Below are 23,655 nucleotides of genomic sequence, written 5' to 3' on the forward strand. Positions count from 1 at the left end.
TAAGGTGAAGGAATCCGAAAGACCCACAATACGAAACATCACGGAAGTGGCTCGGCTCTTCCTCTAAGCGATACCTCTACCTTTTCTTGTTCGCATGGCACCGTGTCCTGCTATACTGTGGTACTTGCTGGCAATCTGCTTCACACATTGACGCTAGTATGGCGCGATCACTTCAAGCTTTAGTTCATAAATTTTTCTGTGGGCCATATCTGGATCAGGGCCAAAAAAATTTCAACGTAATAGGGATATCATACGGCGGCCAGCCTACAAATACCAGGACCCAAGACTTTTTCTTGGATTTCACCTTGGCTTCTGTTCCTCGCTAACTCAAAGAGCTCGAAAAGGAAACGAAGACAGACATCATGCCTTCCAACGACGAAAACCTCGATCGCCGTGTCGAGCACGAAAAGAATAGTTCCATTTTGGAAAAAGCTGATGAAGTGTCTTCAGACAGCGAAGGCGAGAGCGTTTACGGTGCTATTGCTGGGAAGTTGAATATCCCCGACGACTGGCCCCCGTTGGCAGCTCATCCGCCTAAGAAGTACTACTTCTGGCAATTCAATGGACCAAGCAACGTCGATCTTGATGGTATTGCAACTCAACCCTCCGTGTTTGATGACCCTGAAAAGGCGAGACTTCACCAACCTACTTCAAAGTATGAGAATCTGCACCGTCTCGATCCGCTCGAAAGATGGACTTGGAGGGACGAGATAAAGTTAGTCCGCAAAATTGACCTTCGGATCATGACCTGGGTGGCATTCATGTTTATGTCACTTCAACTTGACCGTGGAAATATTTCCCAGGCGGTTGCAGATAACATGTTAACTGACCTAGGCTTCAGTACGAACGGTAAGCTTTTAATTTTGTATGCGACATGGGTTGGAGATATTAACGTGTTTCGAGTCTTCAACAACGGTAATTCGATATTCAAAGCCGTGTTCTTGGTTGCGGAAGTCCCGTCTCAGCTAATTAGCAAAAAGCTCGGTCCGGATCGTTGGATTCCCATTCAGATGGTTCTTTGGAGTGCCGTTGCTATGAGTCAGTACAGCCTTAACTCTAAAGCTAGTTTCTATATTACACGCGCGCTACTCGGCGCATTAGAAGGCGGATTTATCGCAGATGTGTGTCTGTATCTCTCATACTTCTACACTTCTGTGGAGCTTCCCGTCCGTCTGGCATATTTTTGGGCGGCTTTGACGTTGTCTGATATTTGTGCTGCTTTCATGGGCTTTGGTATTCTGCATATGCGAGGAGTCCATGGTAAGGAAGGATGGCGGTGGCTATTCTTGATCGAAGGTAGTATTACCCTGGCAGTTGGTCTTCTTTCCGCCGTCCTTATGCCCCCATCTCCTACGAAGACGGCCTCGTGGTTTCGTGGTAAGAACGGGTGGTTCACCGAACGCGAGGAGAAAATTGTCGTCAACAGAGTTCTTCGTGATGATCCATCTAAGGGCGATATGCACAATCGCCAAGCACTTAATTTTCGAATGCTTTGGGATTCGATTTGCGATTTCGATCTCTGGCCTATATATCTAATTGGCCTCGTGTTCGGTATGCCCAGTTCCCCGGTCGGGACGTATCTTACATTGACGTTTCGTGGTCTGGGATTCACAACCCTCCAGACAACCTTACTTGTCCTGCCACAGCAGGTGTTGTCCTTGTTTACGTTGCTTGCCATAACATACCTTGCACAGAGGACTAATCAGCGCTCTTATATGGGAATATTGGCTCAATTGTTGCATCTAGCGTTCATGATTCCCCTACGACTTTTTTCGGAATCGACGAATAGGTGGGTCAGATACGCCATCGTCTCATTATATTTGGCTTCTCCATCTAGTAAGCTATTATACTGTATCCGATATACGTTATCGACTATAACTTACATTTTCTAGCTCATGCGATCCAAGTCGGTTGGACATCCCGAAACTCCAACACAGTCCGCACACGCACATTGTCAGCGGCAATGTACAACATGTTCTGCCAACTCAGCGGTATCATTTCATCATATATCTACCGAGCAGACGACAAGCCTCTCTACCATCGAGGCAATTCCGCCATTTTGGGTATCATCGCTATGAATTTGGTGGTCTATGCGGGCGTGAAAGTCTATTACGTCAGTCGGAATAAAATACGTGAGAGAAAATGGAGCGCTCTTACAGAAGAGGAGAGACGTGAGTATGTGGCTACTACAACCGATAAGGGTAACAAGCGCTTGGATTTTAGATTTGCTCATTAGAGGGAAGGTCAGATGGTAAAATGTCGCATTATTGGGCGCAGAACGGAATGACTGAAAGGGGATTGTCACATTATGCGTGGAAGCTTTTCGTTTCCTGAATAGTTATGAGGTTCAAATATACGGTATCTAAAGCTCATTAGCCTTCAGTAGACTTGCAGTGATTGTTTGTTGCGGTCGCCATGGGACTCGATATTGCGCGGCAGTTAGTCGAACGGACGGTTTCCTTTCCTAGCAAACGAGAAGTAGGTCGGCCCCACAAAACACAAATTGACTAAACCCATGTCCTTTTTCGAGATTGTCGGTGTCTGGCAAATCTGCTCCGCACGATCGTGACGGCAGGGCTTAGCCACATGATGTTTTGGCAGGGTTAGGGCAAACTATGCTTCAATTCGCCCGCTCCAGCACGGCACGTGGCGCTTAAGTTTGGCCGTAGCTTCGGTTTTGGCCGCTAGCGGAATATGCGCACCGATTAACTGCTGCAGTCTCCATCGACTCCGACCCGTTGGGTCGCAGGAAGCAAGTTCGCGCCTACCTGGCTTTACAGCGAGCTCGACACCAACGACGTGCGGTGGCAGAATCGGCTGCTGCCGATTTTGTTCCTGAGGGTCTGTGGTGTTCTACTTACTACGGCGTTGGCGACGTTTGCCTTTTCCCAACTTTACCGAGCCTATCTGGTATCGCTCATCTCATTTGATCCATGGGAGAAACTTTATCAGCGCGGTGACAGAGATATGGAAAAGGAATAGCCTAGATCGTAAACTGCTTTCGATGACGTGCGAGAGGTCCAGAATGTTTCAGGGGCTTAACAAGGGGTTAGGGTTAATCCGTAGTTAAAAATAAAAACGGCTGTATATCTAGAGAGAAAATCTAAGACAACGTCAACCATCCTTCTGCTACTAACGTTCAAGCGACATGGCAGGGAGACATGGGACATGGGCCTTGATTGGTTGTTGACGTATAACATGGGCACAGTTGCCTAACCCCTGAGCGGCAGTAGAGTGAATGCGTTTCAATTGACGGTGAATGTGAAAGGACATTCTGCAAGAGTCCTGCAATGCTGGTCAGTTTTTGCTTTCAAGTTTATCATCGACAAAATAACTACGAGACGGTTTGAATCTTCGAGGTGATAATTCCTGATCGGTCAGCGGGCCCTGAGAATTAGGCCTCCTTTAAGTTGGCATCCTGGCTACCTAAGGGGGAGGGAAGTAAACGACAATGGAATTCAATGCATTTGTGTGTGTCAATGAATGACTTTCAAACCCAGAATTAAGATTATCTCTCTTTATACAAACAAAGTCTCCGCTTCTAGACATGCGTCCCTAAGTCTTGCCATTAGATGCATTCCTACACTGATAAACAACAATAGTCCTAAACTAATGAAAAAGTGTATCGATAAAACAGTATGTTGGAGAGTGGAGTGTGGCGAAAGCCCCTTTCGGTGGGGGTCAAAGTGATCACGGCTCGAGTGTTCGTGGTCCGTCTAGGCCGCCAGGGCATCAAGTTTCTTGCCTTTAACGCTCTTCCACTCCATTCCTACCGCCCCTATGATGGACAGCGCGGACATGGCAACGGAGACATACCACGTCTCGGTCAATGCCTGGCTATAAGCAATCTGGACTTGGGACAGATATTGTGGAGGGATCATGGTCTTCAGATTTGTGGCGCCAGTGTTGCTCACCAGCGTGGGGTCCAGGCCTGGTGCAGCTTCTATCACACCTTGTACTAGGCGGTTGCTGAAGACGTTCTGAGCAACAGAGACGAACAGCGCTCCTCCTAGTGTCTGGGCAAAGACTATCAAGGACGTGCCCACTGGTACATCATCCAAATTGAGGACGGTCTGGGCCGCGATAAGGGGCATCTGCATCCCGGCGCCGATGCCTGCACCGTAGATGACCTGGTAGCCAATCCATTTGGAGTGGCCCGTCGTAGTGTTGAACGTGGTCAACAAACCAGCCCCAACAGAACTGAGGACTGCGGAGAGGTAGAACATTGGCACATAGTAGCCGAAAATCGTGACGGCGCCGCCAACAAGCAGAGAAAATACGACGAGCGACAAAACCATTGGAATACTCATGATACCTGACTTGGTGGCGGAGACTCCCTTGATGGCCTGGAACCAGAGCGGAATGTAGTATACGAAGATGAAGAAGGATGCCCCAAGGAGAAAAGCGAACGCGGTCGAGAACGCCATGCTGCGTTGGCGCACAATCCGAGGAGGAACTGTAGCGTAGTCTCCTTTCCTAATCTGGACTCCTAAGAAAATTATGATGAGGACGCCGAATACGACAAAGAGAGCAATTATGCGCGCATTAGACCACGCATAGCGAGTGCCACCCCATTGCAGGGCCAAAAGAAGACAGACAACGGCAGGCACAAAAACGATTGTGCCAACAACATCAAGCTGGTTTAGCCTCTCCTTCCAGGACGTAGGGCCAGTGAAAGACTGTTTTGGCGACTGCAAGAAGAAAACAATCGCCGCAATCGTAACGGCTCCAAACGGCAAATTGATATAGAAACACCATCGCCAGGAAATATGGTCTGTGAATGCACCTCCCTAAACCCTGTGTTAATCTTGCTTTTGAAATTGTTCCTTATCTCAGTTGCATATACCATAAGTGGGCCAGCGACGGAGGCAATGCCATACATGGATCCAAAGAGGCCGTTATCTGACGCTGGTCAACGATCCATATCAAGCTGAAGACTTAGTTTATCGCTTACACACTGGGCGCTTATCCAACGGGACTGAATAAGCAATGATGACCAGGGCACCGGAAAAGATTCCGGCAGATCCCAAACCAGCGATTGCTCGGCCAACGATCAACGCGTTAGAAGTCGGGGCAGCCCCGCATATCGCAGACCCGACCTCGAACACCACGATGGCAATCAGAAACACCCATTTCACCGGGAAGAAGGTATAGAATTTGCCGAAAATGAGCTGAAAGGCACACGTTGTCAAAAGATAGCTCGAACCATACCAACCAACATCATCAAGCGCTCGAAAGTGATCTGTGATTTTAGGAATGGCTGTTGCAATAATCGTATTGTCCTAGTGACAAATTAGTACAGCCAAGCACAGTAGAGCTGCTGTATCTGGAACCTACCAAGGCGACCAGTAGCACTGCGAGACACAATCCGATGACGATAATCAGCAGAGGAACACCAGTAGGGTAGTCTTGCTTTTCCTCGTCCTGCTTTTCCTCATCCACGGTATCCGGGGTTTTCGTGGTCTCGATATCGTTACTTGAGCTGGTGCGGGTTTCAACCAATTCTGGAGACAGCTTCGCAGGCTCCGGTTGTGCAGATTGCTTTTCCTCATTTTCCACGGTTCTCAAAGACGTGGTCCGGCTGGGGACGCCAACTTCTGTCATTTTAGCATCTGGGTTGGAGTCTTCCATTGTATTGGGTGAGAACAGTATGTGTATTTTTATATATCTGTCGGAAAAAAAGCGCTTAGACCAGCTAGCAATCAAGCAGTGACGTCTTTGGCCTCGTAGAGTACACTGTGATTGGAATGGACGAAAAATCTTTTTGAAAGATACAGCAAGCCGTCGATGGGATGTGGGTCCAACTATACTCACTGTGAAAGACACTTCAATCCAGGCTGGCTAAACCAAACAGATGCCGATCCATTTAGAAATTTTGGACAGCGACGCGGAGAAGACAATGGGGACAACGGGCAGTTAAAATAGTTTAAACAATGTGGGTCACGGACCCGTCAGCATGTCAGCATGGGGTCAGGGTTCGTACTAGGGTTGAATCGAGTAAGCGCTCAGCAATTTTTTAAGTATGCTTTGGTGTCGTCCGAGTGCCACTCATTACTTGGGGTTTTTGGTTGTCAAGGGATTCTCAATCTATTTGCTTTGTCTTTCGTCCAATATATTATTGGAGTACATTGGAGTATACGCCCTACAATTTTTGGCAATAAGTGATCCCTTGTTCGCTCCCTATCACAGTGCTTGATCTTGTGGTTTAACGAACCCTGACCCCACCCTGACATGCTGACATGCTGACGGGTCCGTGACCCACATTGTTGCAACTATTTTACTGTCCATTGTAAAACGCAGGGCCAATTATTTACATCGAGGAGCTTACAGAGATCATTTTTGATATCTGCGATTTCATGACGCAGTAGTGTTGAGCTTTATGTGAGATGCTAAACTCAATCGGCCGTGCTTCAAAGGAACGGCTTCCGATCCTTTGTCTTGATCACCCTACTTTGCCCCGGCCGCGACCAGCAGGCGCAAATGGATGCATATGCGGTATACATTTAAAGAGTTTCATCCGGCGATGTCAGGCATCTGTTTCGTCAGTTATGGTTAGGCGCAGTGCTACCATCCAAGCGTCATGCGATTGACCACATGCTAAAGTAGTGTCCGCGACCACGTCTTCGGACATCTGGTTCGGGAGAGCACACGAATATCTCTCTGTCACATTGCTGACTTCTGTTCTATGTGTTTGCCTAGTTAGTACTGTAAATTGGGGAAGTCAATGACTCCGACATTCCATGTGGTCAGATGCGAGATGCATCCTAATCCGTCTCGTTCTGGCTCACTGACAGAAATCCTCGGCGGGCGGCGGAACGACGGCCTGAGGCGGTCTTGGGAAGCTTAAAGGCTTAGCGTCTCATGCTGAAAGCCAAGGCAGCTTCGGGCATAGCGAGAGCTGGGCTTCGACTAACCAAGTTTTCGCAGTAGCATGCACCGCCGAGAGGAGACCCCAGAGATTACTAACTTATTGCTTCGCCGATCGCCGGCCAATCTGCACGACCAGCAATCAGACGGCTTAAAGGCCAGCCATTTCCATCATCCTCCTGGTTCATTCTGATCGCCAGGTAATCAGATCTCCATCTCTCTTGCAATGCGGTTAGAAGGCTTAATCTCTTTTCTCGCTTGGCGAGTTCCACGCTCGCTCAGATTTATGATCCGGGCACGGTTCCTGAGATCAAGCTCGAGCCGCTGCAGCACCGTCTTGCCGTTCATCGTCTCTTACCGGCGGACTAGATTTAGACACTAAGCTCAATCCAGTATTGGATTTTCTCGACAGTAAAGCAACGATTAACTCTGACGTCCATCCCAGCGATCGTCAGTCACCAATATATATCTATTTTTCAGTACCAAGGTCAGAAGAGACCAAGCGACGCTTGCCAATGATATCTAAGTATAGCAGCATGATGGCCAGGAGAGGTCAATTTCAGGGTGATTTCTTCTATAGTGTACTGCCGAGAAGTATGAGAACTTAAGCGAGAAATTTTTGTTTCCCTTACGTCTACGGCACTACCAGTTACGCTCACCATCCCGCACACAATTTCAGGGTTCTCCACGCCAACAACGCCGCCGAGTTTGTCCCGCAAGTGCGTTGCTCCACCGGTCCCTGGCGTCAAAAATCAAGTTCATATTTACAACTCCGATAACATATTTCATAAGCGAGTGTGCCAGTCTGCCTACTCACACCACGGAAAATCATGGATATCACCAACCACATTGATAAAAATTTATTAAAATAAACAAAAAAGTATTCTAATCTACGACAGTTTCTTAATCGTTTTTACAGTATTATGGCCAGTTTCGCCGCAATTGCCACATCGCCTTTGCTTCGTTTCGGTCTCACCCAATTGATCGTTCTTCCCCCTTGTTTCATGCTGTATCTGTTTATCGACCTCTATTCTCTGTATTAAATCAAGACCTTCCTATACTGTAAGTGTACCTCCGTGCTGTAAACGCTTTCGAGGGCGCCGATGACGTCGATTTGCTGCCTGATTCGCCTCTTGTAATGGTTGTACCTCAGCTTGGAGAAGCACGCACGAATGCATCATCATCTCGGCACCTTTGATAAGCTGATCGAGCGCCTGATTGATTGGAGTTGGGTCAGGGTGAGCTATTCTGGTCGGTCTTTTATTAGACCTCTTTACGTCTGTAGATCCGCTGTGGCATGGGGTGTTTTCGGAGATCATGGGGTGTCCTGGTTCGGTTCGGGTGTAGCACGTCTTTGCACCAGATCCAGATCCGGATCCTCGCAGAGGGCCCGCTTCACGCTTGTAGTCACATACTTACGATTAAGTCTCGTTTTAAGCTCAGGGCGACGTTTTTATGAAATTTGAAGCCCAGTTCTTGCCCACATTGCTTTCCACACGCGTTGCAAGCAGTGATTGGCCATATCTCCTACATTAACTAGCCGAGACGAAAATCCTCACGAATCCAAGACGAGGATGTGCTGAACGATAACCAGTTCCTCGCTAAGCGCAAGTTCTAAACATTTTAATTGAAGCCGTGTGGTTGTGTTTTCAGGTGGTGTGGCACACTCGCTTATGAAATACGTTAGCCTCAAAATTTTTATTAATATTCCGATCTAACAGCAAAGAAGTCGAACGAATCGGACTCGCTAATCGACATTATTTGTAATTGGGCCACCAGCGGGCATGAACATTTAGGATTATCAGCGTATTTAATGGCTCGATCCTAAGGAAATCTCGCCATTTCAATAACCGACGCCGTTTCGAGTGGGCATCCGAATGACAATATCCCCTAACGTCACCATGCAACTCCACTAATGCGAAGGTCAGTCACCGGAATTGAAGAAAATTTCTCCGCAAGACGTTTCCCTTCCTGGGCAAGACGCTTTCAACCTTTTTCTAGTGTTATTTTTGAAAACAAGAGAGTTCTGCCATATTTGCGCAAACCAAATTTACAATTTACATGAGGAGGACTTCCCCAAACTTTGTGTAATTTTTGAGTCAAGGGTGTCTGCAGCATCTTTAGCCCGATTTACAGACTCAAGACTTGATTTCAGTGCACTGATTTCTTTAATTCGAAGTTTGGTGATGTTTTTGCCTTTGGGCTTCTGGCCCAATAACAAGCGAGCGACCTGCTCGCAGCATCTGAGTGCTTAAACTTTGAGAGTCGCTCCCTGTCGCTCCTTGTCCCTCCTTCGTTTGTATGAACAGGGGCGAAGGACTTACGTATAAAGTGGTACAGGACCTGTACAAGTAAATGGCCCAGCTGCCTAATATGACAGGTTTCAGTTTCTAGCCACTACCTTCTATACCGCTTAAGAGTAAATATATTGTAATATACCATGCATGACAATTACTCCCTTTCTATTTAGACTCGAGATATGAACATAACGCATCAGTATTAAAAACACTCACCAAACTTATTATACAGTGTCTCATACCAAATCAACATCACGTCTCAAACCCCAACGACGTAACCCCCGGCTGAATAACCTCCAACTTCTGCTTCAACTCCGCCCAAACCCTATTCTGCAGCTTAGCCCCCTGCTTGCCCTTCATGAGCCCACCCGTCGGCTTGATCTTACAATCCGGGACGTACTGGCCGTGGGACTCCGGGCCGGCGCAGGTGCCGTGGACGATGGTGCGGGCACCGACCTCGGTGGGACGGCCGAGGATCTTCTTCATGACGCGAACGGCGCCGCCAGAGTAGTCGCGGAAGAGGTCGCTTTGGCAGAAACTAGAAAGTGAAAGGAATAGAAGTCAGAAATTGTGTAAATACAGGCGACTACGTCTCTGAGTTGGAAAACCCGGCAGGACTTACCCAGGAGCGACACAGTTTACGATGACTTTATTAGAATCGATGGGGGCCATGGCAGCTAGTTGCTTGACGACGATCATAGCTAGAAGCTTCGAGGTATCGTAGCGGTCGCTCATATGAGACTTGCTCTCATCAGCGAGGGTTGCGAATATCTTGCCTGCAGGTGCCTTGCGCTCTCTGAACTTGGCAAACTCGAAGAGCTCTGAGCCGGTCACGGTAAAATGAGTGTTTGTGTTGACGCTGTGACGCGAAGTTTGGGGTAGACAAGGCAGGCGAGTAGGGTCATGGAGACGACGTTTGTAGTGATTGTCTCCTCGTTATCTTCGGTCATTTTGAACTTCAGGGTGCCTATGCCGGCGTTGGCAGCAAGCGCGTCGAGGCGTGGTAGTTCGGTTCGAACTCGATCCGCGAAGGCAATGACTGAATTGTACGAACCCATGTCTAGTTGCCAGACTTTGAGGGTGTCAGGGGAGCACCCAGTCGTTGATTGAATGTCCTTTGCTGCAAGCTTTCCCTTCTCGACATTCCGACATGCTATAATGACTTGAGAGGCGCCGAGGCGAACCATCAGGCGGACAGCCTCCCGTCCGAGACCAACATTGCTTCCAGTGACAATGGCGATCCTGCCCTTAAAGGATGCGGTTGGGGCGGGCGGGTTGTTGTGGATGAATTGACGATCGATGAAATCCACGATGAGCGGCATGTTGGGTAGTGCAACTGTGCAGTGTGTGTATATGGTTTGAGAGAACAAAGATCGGTAGCCATAGCTCTTTATTAATATAGTTCCATAAGATCTCCTCTTGGAGTATATTTACATCTTTCCCTTGGGAAATATATCTGCGCGTCCGACGGATTTCTTCTTAATAACCACCTGCACGTACAATTATAACATTTGTTTAACTTGCTATTTCAACATGCAAACGTCAAACAATAAGTCCGTGGCACCCGCGGATCCGAGGCGTGACCGCAAAGTCCGCAGAAAGGCTCGCGTTCCGCTCTCGTGCGGACCCTGTCGTTACAGGAAGTCAGGCTGCCACCAACGATTAACGATTTTGGGACGTCTTAAACTGACCACTTTTCAGACTGAAATGCGACCGGCAACAGCCATGTCAGAACTGCACTATACGGAAAGATTCCAGTGCATGCATCTTCACGGGCTCCGAAAATATGGCTGCACCCATGGTATCGCGTGTGCCTGCGGCGAACATGCAGGACCGAATCGACCGTTTAGAGAACATTGTGACATCTTTGGTCTCTAAAAAGAATGATGAAAAGGAAGTGATAACCTCCTCTGGTGAAATTCCCCATCAAGGAGACACTTCTGCCCAAAGCAGTACTCCTCAGACTTCGTCCGCTGTAGCAGCTGAGACTGCCGCATCTAAAGAACCTGATGATTTCGAAGCCAATCAACTTGTCAAAATATATCAAGATGAGATGTCGAGTCAATCACCCTTTGTTATTATTCCGCCTCGTACAACAGCTTCAGATCTCCGTCAAGAGTCTCCCCTTTTATATAGAGCTATTATTATAGCGACGTCAGGCTACCATTCATGTCGTCAAACCTCCTATGAGAAGCAGATATCAGAATTTGTTACAGATCATCTTCTCATGCGCAGCAACAAAAGCCTTGAATTGCTTCAGAGCATTCTACTCTTTATTGCATGGTTTTCGTCCCCTGTCTTACGAGAGAGATTAGTTATTGATGTGTGTTGACAGCTACAGGAGAAGCGCAATTATATCCGTTCAGTTGAATAACCTGCTTCAACTTGCAGTGGGCCTCGTCGTCGAGCTAAACCTTAACCGGGGTCCTACATTCTTCGATAAATCTAAGATGGTTCTGGGTACACCATGTTCGAGGACCCTAACCTACGGACCAAAGACCATGGACGAGCGAAGAGCTCTTCTTGGCTGCTTCAATGCGGCTCACGCGTCCAATAGAGGAGAGCTGTCAAATTCTCATCGAAATGCAAGTGTACCCAACCGACGTTCAACTTGCCTATGTTGTCAAGGCGCAATACCTTACCGAACGGATAGCTCAAACTATCCACATCAATGAGTGGGACATGACTTTCACGGCCAAACCTCCAGTCGAAATGCATATCAGAGCTTTCCAATCCGAGATCACCGCCATGAAGAATTCCCTACCTCTATCATTACAACAGAATAGTAAGTCAACTACAGACTCTCTGTATCTTCAAAACTAACCTCCCCATAGCCTCCGCTTTAATGCATTTAGACTTTGCATCCATCCGTCTCTACGAAGTCGCCCTCTTAGACACCCCTCAAAGCCCGTTCACAAACCCCATTCCCACCAAAGCCACCCATCTGGAAAACCTCTATTCCCTGCTTCTATCCACCAAATCATTCATCACCTTCTTCCTGAGCACTCCCGCCGAAACTCACCACTCACTGTCCTACATCACATGGGCCCAATTCGCCTACGCCCTCATGATCCTCACCCGCCTTACCTTCTTCACATCCCCCTCCTGCCCGAGCTGGACCATCGAGATCGTGCGGTCCATCATGGATTTCTCCGTCGTGCAGGATACGCTGGTAGCCCGCTTCGAGCAGGCGCGAGCGCATACCTTCTCGCGCATGACACCGGGGGAAAATAGAGCTGAGAGGGAGGAGTTGTATAATAGATATATTAGGATACTGCATAAAGCGCGGGCGTTGTTTGAGAATAGGGTGAAGTTTGAAAAGAGCGCGAATGCGGGTTGGGAGCAGGATAAGGTGAGATTGATTGGTCCTTTTAAGGGGAAGAATAGAGATGTGGAGCGGGGAGACGGGCCTCCGACTCCGAGCACGTCGAATAGTGGTGCGATGGAGTTGATGGATGATGAGATGCAGCTTGATCAGAGCTTGTTTGATGCGTTGAATGATGATGCGTTTTGGTTGGATTTGGCTACTGAATGGGGCAATGGGCTGGGGCTCTATAATAATAATTTTGTTGCGAGTTAGATGGCGAGGATACGCCCGTCCCAGAATGAAATGAGATCTTCTACGCTCAGAATTATCCGGACTATGCTGTCTCGAATTGGCCGGAAATGCCTACTATTTGGAAGGCTGTTATAGGGATCGGCACGGATACACGGATAACGGATATATCCGTGGACATCCGTCGCGAATACGGATACGGATAGAGAATCGCGGATATGGATACGGATACGGATAAGGTAATATTGATTAGTCATATCCGCGGATATATCCATGGATATCCACGGATATCCACGGATACGAGTAACAAATACAAATGTGTAAAATAATAATACTGGGAGAGTTTAAGTGAGTTGCTATTTGCGAAATATTCAGTTGTATAGGGAACGGAAGTCCAATGAATCCAGAATTTGGTCGCGCACTTGGCTGTGAGCGGAGGGAAGCTTGAATCAGAACACGGATCTGATTAGTCGCAACTGCTTCATATATTGGGTTAGGGTTTGTTGTCCATTATTGAATGCTGGATATATAGCGGTTTGCAGCCCAATTGAGTGATCAATATAGTCAGTCGTATCGTAGGATCATCCTCTTTCCATATTCCTGGGCTCCAAACCAAAAACGACTGAGCAAGAGCCCCTTCAAGGTCACGTGAGTCGTATCCGTGGATACTGCGGATACGGATACGGATAAAGCCAATATATCTGGATATGGATACGGATACGGATATAGATATTTTACGCGGATACGGATACGGATACGGATAAGGAAAAATTAGCCTGGATATTATCCGTGCCGATCCCTAGGCTGTTACACGTTAGAGGAAAAATATCTTGAGCTGGTTTCCGTCGCCCAGTAGTAATCTCCCGCCTGAGCGATTCTTGGGTCTCGGTTACCACACCCGCAGCTAATTCGGCGATTCTCGGGTCGGCCGACCAAATGCCCGTCGACCTTGCCGAAGTCACGTCGGTCTCTGGAGCCGGCTTCTTAAATTTCATATCCGCCTTGTCCTTCTGGGATTTGGCCCACCGCTCCTGCGCGTCGTAGTCGGATATCATGACTGAGTATACTTGAGGCGGAAACTATTTGGAATACGGAGGAGTAATAATTTAAATTTTAGCGCCTGCTAGCGCCACTGGGAATGTGTGGTGCGGAACAACCAAGCTTTTGGCGACAGGGAGCAAGGTTTATATACAGGGGGCTGGTTCAGTATAATTAGCTACGCAATTGTGCCGACCGAACCGACTCCACCGACCGAACCGACCGAACCGAAACGGCCGTTGGATCGGAAGTTAAACAATTTTGTTGTCTTATTCTGTGTTTTCATTCTTTTGTCCATCTGGCTATAAAACCACGATATTAGCTACGTCCGTTGGTTTTCCAGGTTCCAGCTTCTGTTTAGAAGCTAGGTGCATTGTGGCCGGACGCGGCCAGCAAAATTAATAACCTCGTCATGAGGACCTGCTTGGCGAAGAGAAAGGACAATGTTCTTGATGGTAGCGCCAGATCGAGAGATTCACGGCCAATGTCAATGCTTCTGTTTCGAAAATTTCTCACCTGCGTAAGTAATACAATATCGTGACCGACACCGGAACATATCTAACAGAAAATAGAATGTTCACAGTGGTAATGGGATGTGGAATATCTTCTAGCATATTACTCAACTACAACTTTGAGACCTTCTGGCTCACACGACTTGCGTACGCGTACTGGGGCGTGGCCTTGTTCGTGTTCATGTTGTTCATAATTTTTACAGTCCTCCGTCTCGTCTTGTTCCCTGGCACACTACTACGAAGTTTTCGACATCCGCGGCAATCTATGTTTTATGGCTGCATTCCTACGGCATATTCGTCTGTGCTGATGGACACTGTCAAAATTTTTGGTGTACAGGCCGTGTGGCCGTGCTACGTCTTGCTTTGGCTGGACATTTCTCTCGCTTTTACAGTTGGGTGGTTTATCATGTTCAATGGGTTCGTAACGCATGACAGAAAGAACCCAACAGGGCTTACAGGTGTTATATTACTTCCAACGATTGCAGTCATAGTCAATTCAACGACCGCAGCACTACTCGTGCCCTACTTGCCGTATTAATATAAGGGCCATGTCATAGCGGTATCAATTTAATCTGGGGCAACGGCGAATTACTAGCACTTGCCTAGATTACCGTCTACGTGTGGCGCTTGCTTACCGAATCTACCGGAAAGAGAAAACATGATCAGCTCATTCCTACTAGTCGGCCCGCTTGGCCAGGGAGCATACTCGGTCTTGAGAAACTTGAACAACGTGAATGCTTACTACGCGGTCAAGTATATATGGCTAGCGGAGACCCCGATATTTTTGTATATTGGCGTTGGAATTAGCATGCTTATGGTTGCATTTGCCAGCTTTTGGCTGTTCTGCGCTGTAGCGTCTTGTCTTGTCGCCCGGCCGCGCCGGTTCGGGATTACCTGGTGGAGTCTCTGCTTTCCGATGGGCACCTACGCACTGGCAACTTCAGAGTTGGGCAGAGTCCTGGATAGTATGGCATTTAAGGTCTTGAGTGCAATAGTAGGCACGACAGTGGTCATCGTATGTTTCATTTTGCTCTGGTGTACTCTATATTTCTCTGTATTACATGATCAGGTGTTTAGGGAAATAGATAAAGAAATGACTGATTATTACGGCCAGAGCCATGGTTGCGTTAACGTCACCGCTACAAATGCGGAAATGTGACCGAGATTAGCTCTCTGAGGGACTGCGAGTCATGGGGTGGAGAATCAGGATGAGGCTGAAGCGATGAGAGATGGGCAAGTTTAATGAGTGAAGTCTTCGGAGTCTCAAGTTAGATTTCTTCTGATTGTGGTTTACTATTGATAAGTCAATTGATGCAGTGATTACGTGATAAATTATATCTCAATTCGAGAATGTGATGCGCAGATGCTATCGACCTATGATAAAAGACAGCTACAGTTTGATTGAGGCAAACAAAAATACATATGAAATAATGCCATACAAATGCTAATCGAGTTCAGTTGGCAGACTATCTCGAACGAAAAGTCCGTGCAATTGGATTAGGACGAGTGTCCGCTCGAAACTCCGTCTCCTGATGCGAACGTCAAGACAGCCGTTGAGATGTCGACAGTTCAAATCCATGAAAAAAATGATCCGGTAAGGCTGTTCCCGATTTGATGATTTGCCGGTTTTGCCTATACTATATCGGCGACTATACTATATAGTCACTCTCTTCAGTCTACCGATACTATCCCCGATCAAGATCGGCGGTCTCTGGGCTTTGCCTATACTATATCGGCAAATTGTTGACTATATCGGCAAAATTTCCTAATCAGGAGTAGCTTCTGTCGAGACAATGTCCTAAGCTATCCGGCACCTTAGGCATCCCCGGATCTCTTCAACCTTCTTGCCACTGCATTACCTCTGAATCGTTTTCCAGACGTAAATTCAGTTAGATAGGGGATTCTAGTCTTTAGAACTGGTTGAGAGGCTAATTGAGAGCTGATATCCATTTACTAATGTCTATATTATCTCTATACTGAATCTATATCATTCATCAACATCAAGATCCTCATTGTATCCGCCTTCATCGAATATCTCCCGATCCCATCCCGCGCCGTATTAAATAATCTCTCAGGGTCAGCAGGTCGTTTATGGCGAGTCACCATTCGTTCATCCTCATTCAAAGCCGTAATTGCCGCATATGTAAGTCCTGTAAGGTCATCAGCCATTATATATCCATGATGCCGGACTTTTTGGAGGTAGGATATTGGGGAATATTGGCTTAGGGATGAATCCAGTAAGGATACGGGTTTTAGCAACTATTCTCAACAATATGAAAAATTACTAGATTAGGTTAGTATCAGGCTGTCCATGCGGAATTAATAAGATTTCAGATTATCGGCGACTATTATAGTATCGTGAACAGCCCTAGCTCAGATCATATGAGTGATATTTTCACCGAAGATGCGGAGTATATTGTTGGAAAGTCAAGATGATGAGTATGGATGCAGTAACGGCTGTCGATCCCACTGAGCCTCGGTAAGTTCACGAGACCCTCAACGATACCCTCAAGTTTTCAACAACTTGCACCGTTACAAATCCCGCATCAATTATTAACTTAACGTTTTAGCATTTTACCCTTTTTTTCAAGAAGAAAATCAAGGAGATTCATGGAGAGTAAACCAACCATTCTTGTTTGGGACTAGCGTCAGTTGACGTCAGTACCCCTCCGCCGAGGGTCAGGACCTCCTATCATCCGGACTTGTCTAAACGGGGTTAGTCCGCCGTCCCGTCTATGCATCGCATCACTCTCCTCGCTACGAATTACTACTATCACGATCCGGTCTCAATTGACTTTTTCACGACGAGCAATCCGGAAAAGGGAAAGAGAGTGAAGCAGTCATCCGGAAAGAGGCGCCGAGATGCTACATCTACTCAGACGTGGACGTGTCTATCCTTGATCACGACATAGAGGACCACGCAGACGAGGCGGATGCGAAGGGGTTAAAGGTCAAGAGGGTCAAGTTTACAGGGACGAAGCATGTCGAGCACATGCGGACTGATCCAGAGAGGTACTGGGGTGCGGTAAGGGGCACTTGGGACGTTCGCGTATGATTCATAGCCTTTGCAGATAACTCGTCCATAACAATTATACGCGTCGTAGATTATATTTTGGGCCATAATGGGGATATGTTGCTGTGAGAATTGTACCGACAATTCTGTGAATACTGTATGTTAAGCTAGCTGGATAGCATATAACAATATATTTTAGAATAATAACTAGACTCGCGATGGCATTTTTATGAAACTTTTCAGAGGGATTTTTGCTATTATCCCTAAAATATAATGTAAATTTTAAAAAACAACCAGAGCCTGAGGATCTGGTTAAAGTGTTTTTTGTTATGATTTACACCGCCGGCATCTATGCCCCTTTGTGTGCTCTTGGCCGGCTCCGGCCTCATGTACAAACTGCCGAAAAGAGATCACGACAACAAAGACAAAAACCACAAAAGAAGAAAGCCGCCAAAGACGCAGCCGCAAACCACCGAACACGGACTAAGACAAGCACACAAGTCAGGCCCCATCCCTGACACAACCCGTCAACACTCGCGAATTCTATTGGAAAGGCTATTACTTCCGAATATCTTTCTGCAAAACCCAACATTCGCCTTATTACATACACAAGTCTTGCTATATCCACCTATCCACCTCTCTTGTTGAACACACCGGTCTTCTTTCGTACACGTTCCCACCACCCCAACACGTTGACACGACAGATCCTGCTGTTACTCTAAATTTCTCAGATTGCCCATGTTCCCAACCTAGACTACGGCGCAATCTCTGCATACCTTTGATGCATGAATCATAGCCACACTCTGATGGACAAGTGATATCTCACCTCAAGTGACTACATTGCCAACATTCTGCCGCATGATTAGATTGGCAGCCAATATTGGCCTTATGGTACAAATTACACTGCCACATCTTTTGAATTAGGCTGCTGCCATTACTTCGGTGTACGGTCCCAAAACTTCATTAATGGTTAACGAATTGCTAATCTCAAGTAATTTTAAGAGAACGCAGACTATGTTCACCCATAATATACCGTCAGGACCTGGATCACGCCTCTTGACAAAAGTATGCAACTCAAATAAGTCAACTGCATACGCCGGAACATTGGTAATGGCATTCTGTTCGGTAATATCATCGCCCTGTACGGCTAAATAATAGGCGTCCATCAGCCACAGATTATCCGGATCATACGTTGCAACGGCCGTCCAGTTAGCCGACGGCATTCCATCTTGACGCAAGTAGACATCCTCGAATATATTTGTAACTTCTGTGGCGCAGGCAGGCACTGAGAAACTCCTGTAAGGAACATTGCAAGATGAAGGCGATAGATATCAGGTTGATGTAAGCTGCGCGATACGTTTCTTCGAATCTTAGTTTGTTGGGGGGAGACGACTGCGCCGACGGAATGCAATTAGTGTTCCTGTAGCTGGTGTGACGCAGGATAAAGTACGTGGCCTCTAAACTCTAAAGTCAGGAAACTTTGGTCCAGAAAGTTCAATGTCAATTCGGCACTTCGGTGGATCCCGGGACTCTTGTCCTATCAATGCGTTACTTGGCGAACGGACCAAACAGGCAGTCCCAAGCTTTTGAAGGCTGCTCAGGGCAAAGACTTCGACGTATTCGCTGTCTCGTTATTCCTAGAGTGTGATTCCAGAACTACAGCTATTTTGTTAGTGAGTAGCCCTCTGACCTCCTGGATGCGGCCAGACGTGGTTGGGAGGAAGCTGTGAACGTAGGAGATCGAGCGTTGTCGTTAGGTTCCTATCTCGGAACGGTGGGAGACCCTGATCTTCACCAACATGTCTGAAACTTTGTCCGGAACTCTAATTTCGGTGCCTCGGCACGGATGTGCCTGAAACCTGAACCAGCCATGCACGTGCCCTGCTGATTATCACGTTGAGATCACGTGCATGTGAATCGGCAGAGTGACAACCGGTTTCTGGGTCAGGGTTGCTCGATCAGGGGCGGTCTGTGTGCAGAAAATGTTTGGTTTGCAGGGTAGGGGTATGGGCGTTAGGTTGCACTTCTCATGCAACAAGTCAGGGCAAACCCGGTGATTGCAGTGCAGTGGAGCTACCTACCGGCTCTAGGTTGCTTTACGAAAAATTCGCGCCAACGGCCCCGGATCCCGTGAACCGTGACGCTTTTGTATTCGTCGGGATCTCATAGCCAGAAGTGTTAGCCAATTGTTGCGTGGTCGAGTTCAGAGAATTCATATTCGTAACCGTGGGGGTATATTGCCGTTGCAGTACCTTCTGACGAGCGGCACGGACAGGACTGCACTGCTTTCTACAAAACAATTTGCTTGCCGTGATCTAGGGAAATGTGATAGTGCGAGAGTACGAGTCACAAGGTCACTCGTCCCTGACTTCCGTGATTACCCACTTGTCTAGGCTCTCGTACCATTGAATCGCACTGCCGATCAAGAACGCCCACGAGCCCCAGAACGTCGCCAAGGAGGCCTGGTACTGTGCTCTTGAACTGCCGTATGCTGGGCCCAGCGTACCGCAAAGCTGCAATCGTTAGACTCTTCTTGTATGGAGATGCGAAAACCGGACTGGGACATACTGTGAAGCCAACGGAACCCATCAGGTTCCAGAGGCCGACGTGCCAGCCTAGCGAGCGTGGCGCGGGCGTGTACCAGTTTTTTTGTGTTTCGAGTATGAACAATGCTCTGTTACCCTGGTGTCAGTTATGCTTGCAGACAAAGATATGGAAAGAGAGCATACGAGCTGACAATGAACCCCGTGCCGCCAATTATCTGGGGCGCCCAGTATACTCCGTCTAACAGTCCTTGGCTCAGGTTGTTGATTATACCCGGTAGAGCAGTGAATCCTGACATCCAGAAGATAGTGGCGCCAATAAGCTGCGAGAGAGAAGCCAGGAAGCCGAGTTCGTGCAGGTAGTGTGTTTGAAGTTCCTTGAACGAGGGGAACCATTGCCACGAAGGTTCCAAGTTGTACTTGTATGTAGGAGAGTGTGACGGTCGTCCTAGTAAACTACTCCTATTGAAGTGATGGTCCTGCTCGTCGTTTTTTGAAGTAACTGCCAACAGCTCGCGACTCTTCTCCCCACCTTCCAGTGCGACCTCGACCGCCCAGCCAAAGCACCCTTCCCGGCTAACATTCACGGCCTCCAAAACCAGCAGCACTGAGCCGACCTCGAAGACTGTCGCGCCTATAAACGCCGTCACACCACCGCCCACAAGACCCTCATTATCGAACTCGGACGCTGGAACTTGCAACGGCAGCCACGCGAAAAATCCGTTGATGACCCAGATCACCGAACCAAAAGTAAACAGGACGGCGACCAGATACGAAATGTCCCAGTACGGAAAGTAGGTGAACATAAGACGCAGGTTTCGAAGCACGGGACGGACGGAAGCAGTTGGTTGCGGCACGACAGACCGGGCTGCTAGTTCGTCGGCTTTTTGCGGATGGTGCAAGATCAAGAGGCTGCGGCCCTTGCGGTTATTGCGGGACCGCCATTCGAACGAAATTCTGCGTGCGAGCCTGCTCTGCGCGTGCTCCTCGTCGAGCGATGGCGGTTTTTCGAGATCGGCGATTTGTTTACTGCCACCTACTGCATCATATGCGAAGCGTGCGCGGGTCGGATTTAACCACCGAACCGGGCCATGGACGTGTGATTGCTGCAGCCGGAGAGCGTGGTGATCGTGATGAGGTTCGTGCCGGCCAGAGTGGAATCCGGTGCTGCGTGGCATCGTGCGGGTTGCGGATCTGGGAATAATGAGATCATGACGATGGCCATGCCTCGAATGTCATCAACGAAAACCCTGACCCTGAACTATGGGTATTGTGAGGCAGTCACCTTAACGCTGTTATTGTTAGGGCAATCGCACCAGTAATAACGAAGACCGTTAAATTTAGTTATAGCGGGCGCTAGACAGTGCATTAGCCAGCTTAGGAAGGACCAATTTTGGATTACGTTTTGATCTGATTATACTTCTTTCTGACCTTGAGATGGTTGAGAACCCTTGCCATAATCGTTCACAGTCCACTCAACTTAGTGATAGAATAGAATAACGGGAATTGAAATTGTAAGGGTTTTATTCTGAAATACGTTCGATATATCAATAACAATCATCGCATACACTTGTACTTTGGTATGTTCCGTCTCAACACCGTGTCTCTCGTCGTCGCAATCCAGTTTCATTGGCGTGCTTCGCGACACACCGTTCTTTTCCCGTTCACGTTGGTATCAGGAAAGAGTCCTGAGGGTCCTCCCACTCCGCAACGCCGCTCGGTTGCGCCCTTTGCCGCGTGCTCGTCTCTTGTTGTCCGTCACTCCGTTCCATTTGGTGTTCGCTTTAGTTGGTCTGTTCGTTATACGCTGGCGTAGGTAAATGAGTCGAGTGTCAGTTGGCCTGTGTCTGTCACCATCTGGATGGTCTCAGCGCCAGTGTTCGGATATATAAGCCCCGACAAGGCGGCCTTGCCATTGTTCACGAAAACTTCGACCGAGTTCCAGTCCACGTACACTGACAAGGTGACAGTGTTGGTCGCCAGAGGAACAGCCGCTGTGCGTACTGTGTCGTATGCCTGTTTTGGCGTCGTAGGCATGCTGTCCGTCGCTACGCCGTCAATATCCCGTACGAGAAATACTTGGGTATTCACAAAGTCGTAGCCAACGGTGGTGGCGTACGTTCCGTCACCCTTGATCTTGATTCGGACCTCGTTCCCATTGTCCCCGGCATTTTTTGACACAGTCGTTTGAATCACGTAGGCGCCGCCGGCCATGGCAGGGAGCGATGCAGTTGCCGGGTTGGTCGTGATGGTCTTGCTGGACACACTGACGCCTGTGCCGAAGGTTCCTGTGTATGAGCTTATCGGGACGCTCACCATAGTAGCAGTGCTCCCGATCGTTATTAGCTTTATCTCGCGAACAAGGCTGTCTTGTCCGGCCCAGCCTCCGAAATAGGGAAGGTCGTTCGCATATTCCCAATTGTTCATCCAGCCTATGGCGTAACGGCTGGCATAACGGTCGGCCGCAGGGAGGCGGGTATCGTCCCAGCTCACGGTTGCATAGAAGTCGGGCCCGCCATCCATCCATTGCGGAAGAATGTTGACAGGAGTAAAGCTGGCGCCATTCCAGGCTCCGGTCCAATACGCTGTGCCTGTCGTTCTGCCATAGTTATATCCGTTCGCGCCTACGGCGAGGACCCAAGTGCGCTTGGTGGGATCTTGGTCGACATCAAGCTGGTATAAGTCCGGACATTCCAGAATGCCAAGGTCGACTCCCGAATTCTGGGGGATAAACCCAGATGCATATGCCCAGGTTTTCAGGTTTGAGGAGGTGTAGAAACCGATTTTGTTGCCTTCCGCAAGGGCCATCACCCACTGCGAGGACGCACTGTCCCAGATAACTTTCGGATCCCGAAAGGCGGGCTTCGCAGGAGGATTGGGATTCGGCATCACGGGATTCCCAGAGTATGGTGTGAATGTGTAACCGTTATCAGTGGAATAAAAAAGAGACTGCTGCTGGAGTCCATCCCCCATCTGCGTGAGAATGGCGACGACAGCATTTGCCCCGAATCCTGCGGTATTGGCCGTATCGATGACAGCACTTCCGGTCTCAATATCGCCAAGATAGATGCCGCCCGAAGTTGGCAGGTATTTTTCAATCACGACACCGTGTTGAGTCCAGACGACCATGTCATTGCTCGTGACGTGGTACCACTCTGTGCCACCGCCAGCGGTGGGATCGGAAAAATTGAAGTCGGAGTTGTAAAGATAATAGAGATGCCATTCTCCGCCAAGGTAAAATGGACGCTGCGGGTCGTTCATCCATGCCGATGGAGGAGTAACATGGTAATCAGGGCGGGTGGCCGAGCAGGTGGAGGACATCGCAAACAGGGCAATGGCTAGCCATGACAGAAAGCGAAGGGCGAGCTGCCCTGGAAACAAGAAGAAAATAGTCGACATCTTGATGGTGATCCGGGGATACCAATCGTCGTGCTAATTGCAAATTAAAATCTCTTAATCCAGCTATGAGCGATGTTACTTGACTCCGACTTCGGATTCTTAGAAGCATTGCTGTGCATATATATATATATATATTTTTAAGAATGAAGTAGATATAGAAATAATATAATTGGAAATCGAGGAGTTCTCACATGATCCCAAATAGTCCTAGAAATTAAATTAAATTACCAAGTCGATCCATTTTGAAAAATCTCGGCTGCTGCTTTGTGGGGAACTTTGATCCCCGCAGTTCAAGGTTCAGCCTAAATGTAGAAGCTCGCAAACCCGAAGCGTTGGTCGCGACTAGCGGCCAGGCCCTCGGCAGTCTGGCGAGTGGCTACTGGAAAAGTCTCCGCAGTCGTCTCCACATGGAGTCTGATTGGTTGGTGGT

At 48.2% G+C, this 23,655-nt stretch overlaps 8 protein-coding genes across 8 annotated transcripts; 3 read left to right on the plus strand and 5 right to left on the minus strand.

The window, feature by feature from the left end:
* Positions 1–362: 362 nt before the first annotated feature.
* POJ06DRAFT_297581 (major facilitator superfamily domain-containing protein) lies at positions 363–2,369 on the plus strand (the record flags this gene model as incomplete). Its single annotated transcript, XM_056190613.1, has 3 exons — positions 363–849; positions 904–1,836; positions 1,893–2,369. 3 exons carry the CDS (start codon positions 363–365, stop codon positions 2,234–2,236), a joined length of 1,764 nt encoding a protein of 587 aa, XP_056040653.1. The 3' UTR covers positions 2,237–2,369.
* A 1,081-nt stretch (positions 2,370–3,450) lies between these two features.
* Positions 3,451–5,905, minus strand: POJ06DRAFT_262749 (major facilitator superfamily domain-containing protein). Its single transcript, XM_056188796.1, has 4 exons — positions 5,338–5,905; positions 4,955–5,282; positions 4,847–4,902; positions 3,451–4,790 (listed from the first exon to the last, which is right to left on the minus strand). The coding sequence occupies exons 1-4, from the start codon at positions 5,629–5,631 to the stop codon at positions 3,717–3,719; spliced, it is 1,752 nt and encodes a 583-aa protein (XP_056040654.1). The 5' UTR covers positions 5,632–5,905; the 3' UTR covers positions 3,451–3,716.
* A 3,511-nt stretch (positions 5,906–9,416) lies between these two features.
* Positions 9,417–10,486, minus strand: POJ06DRAFT_304088 (short-chain dehydrogenase; the record flags this gene model as incomplete). The annotated part of the gene is made up of 3 exons (XM_056190826.1): positions 9,417–9,702; positions 9,787–9,983; positions 10,031–10,486. The coding sequence occupies 3 exons, from the start codon at positions 10,484–10,486 to the stop codon at positions 9,417–9,419; spliced, it is 939 nt and encodes a 312-aa protein (XP_056040655.1).
* Positions 10,487–11,217: 731 nt separating this feature from the next.
* Positions 11,218–12,744, plus strand: POJ06DRAFT_283795 (uncharacterized protein; the record flags this gene model as incomplete). Its single annotated transcript, XM_056190130.1, has 4 exons — positions 11,218–11,447; positions 11,500–11,617; positions 11,682–11,949; positions 11,999–12,744. The coding sequence occupies 4 exons, from the start codon at positions 11,218–11,220 to the stop codon at positions 12,742–12,744; spliced, it is 1,362 nt and encodes a 453-aa protein (XP_056040656.1).
* A 710-nt stretch (positions 12,745–13,454) lies between these two features.
* Positions 13,455–13,823, minus strand: POJ06DRAFT_286687 (uncharacterized protein; the record flags this gene model as incomplete). The annotated part of the gene is made up of 1 exon (XM_056190234.1): positions 13,455–13,823. Exon 1 carries the CDS (start codon positions 13,773–13,775, stop codon positions 13,455–13,457), a length of 321 nt encoding a protein of 106 aa, XP_056040657.1. The 5' UTR covers positions 13,776–13,823.
* A 347-nt stretch (positions 13,824–14,170) lies between these two features.
* Positions 14,171–15,584, plus strand: POJ06DRAFT_286689 (voltage-dependent anion channel; the record flags this gene model as incomplete). Its single annotated transcript, XM_056190235.1, has 3 exons — positions 14,171–14,244; positions 14,331–14,801; positions 14,877–15,584. The coding sequence occupies 3 exons, from the start codon at positions 14,171–14,173 to the stop codon at positions 15,427–15,429; spliced, it is 1,098 nt and encodes a 365-aa protein (XP_056040658.1). The 3' UTR covers positions 15,430–15,584.
* Positions 15,585–19,373: 3,789 nt separating this feature from the next.
* Positions 19,374–21,017, minus strand: POJ06DRAFT_262767 (uncharacterized protein). Its single transcript, XM_056188797.1, has 3 exons — positions 20,013–21,017; positions 19,852–19,957; positions 19,374–19,796 (listed from the first exon to the last, which is right to left on the minus strand). The coding sequence occupies exons 1-3, from the start codon at positions 21,002–21,004 to the stop codon at positions 19,638–19,640; spliced, it is 1,257 nt and encodes a 418-aa protein (XP_056040659.1). The 5' UTR covers positions 21,005–21,017; the 3' UTR covers positions 19,374–19,637.
* A 609-nt stretch (positions 21,018–21,626) lies between these two features.
* On the minus strand, positions 21,627–23,147 carry POJ06DRAFT_202669 (glycosyl hydrolase; the record flags this gene model as incomplete). The annotated part of the gene is made up of 1 exon (XM_056185286.1): positions 21,627–23,147. The coding sequence occupies one exon, from the start codon at positions 23,145–23,147 to the stop codon at positions 21,627–21,629; it is 1,521 nt and encodes a 506-aa protein (XP_056040660.1).
* Positions 23,148–23,655: the final 508 nt, after the last annotated feature.

The sequence above is a fragment of the Lipomyces tetrasporus genome (assembly GCF_029532465.1).
Source record: "Lipomyces tetrasporus strain NRRL Y-64009 chromosome Unknown POJ06scaffold_12, whole genome shotgun sequence".
In the NCBI taxonomy this organism is placed as follows: Eukaryota; Fungi; Ascomycota; class Lipomycetes; order Lipomycetales; family Lipomycetaceae; genus Lipomyces; species Lipomyces tetrasporus.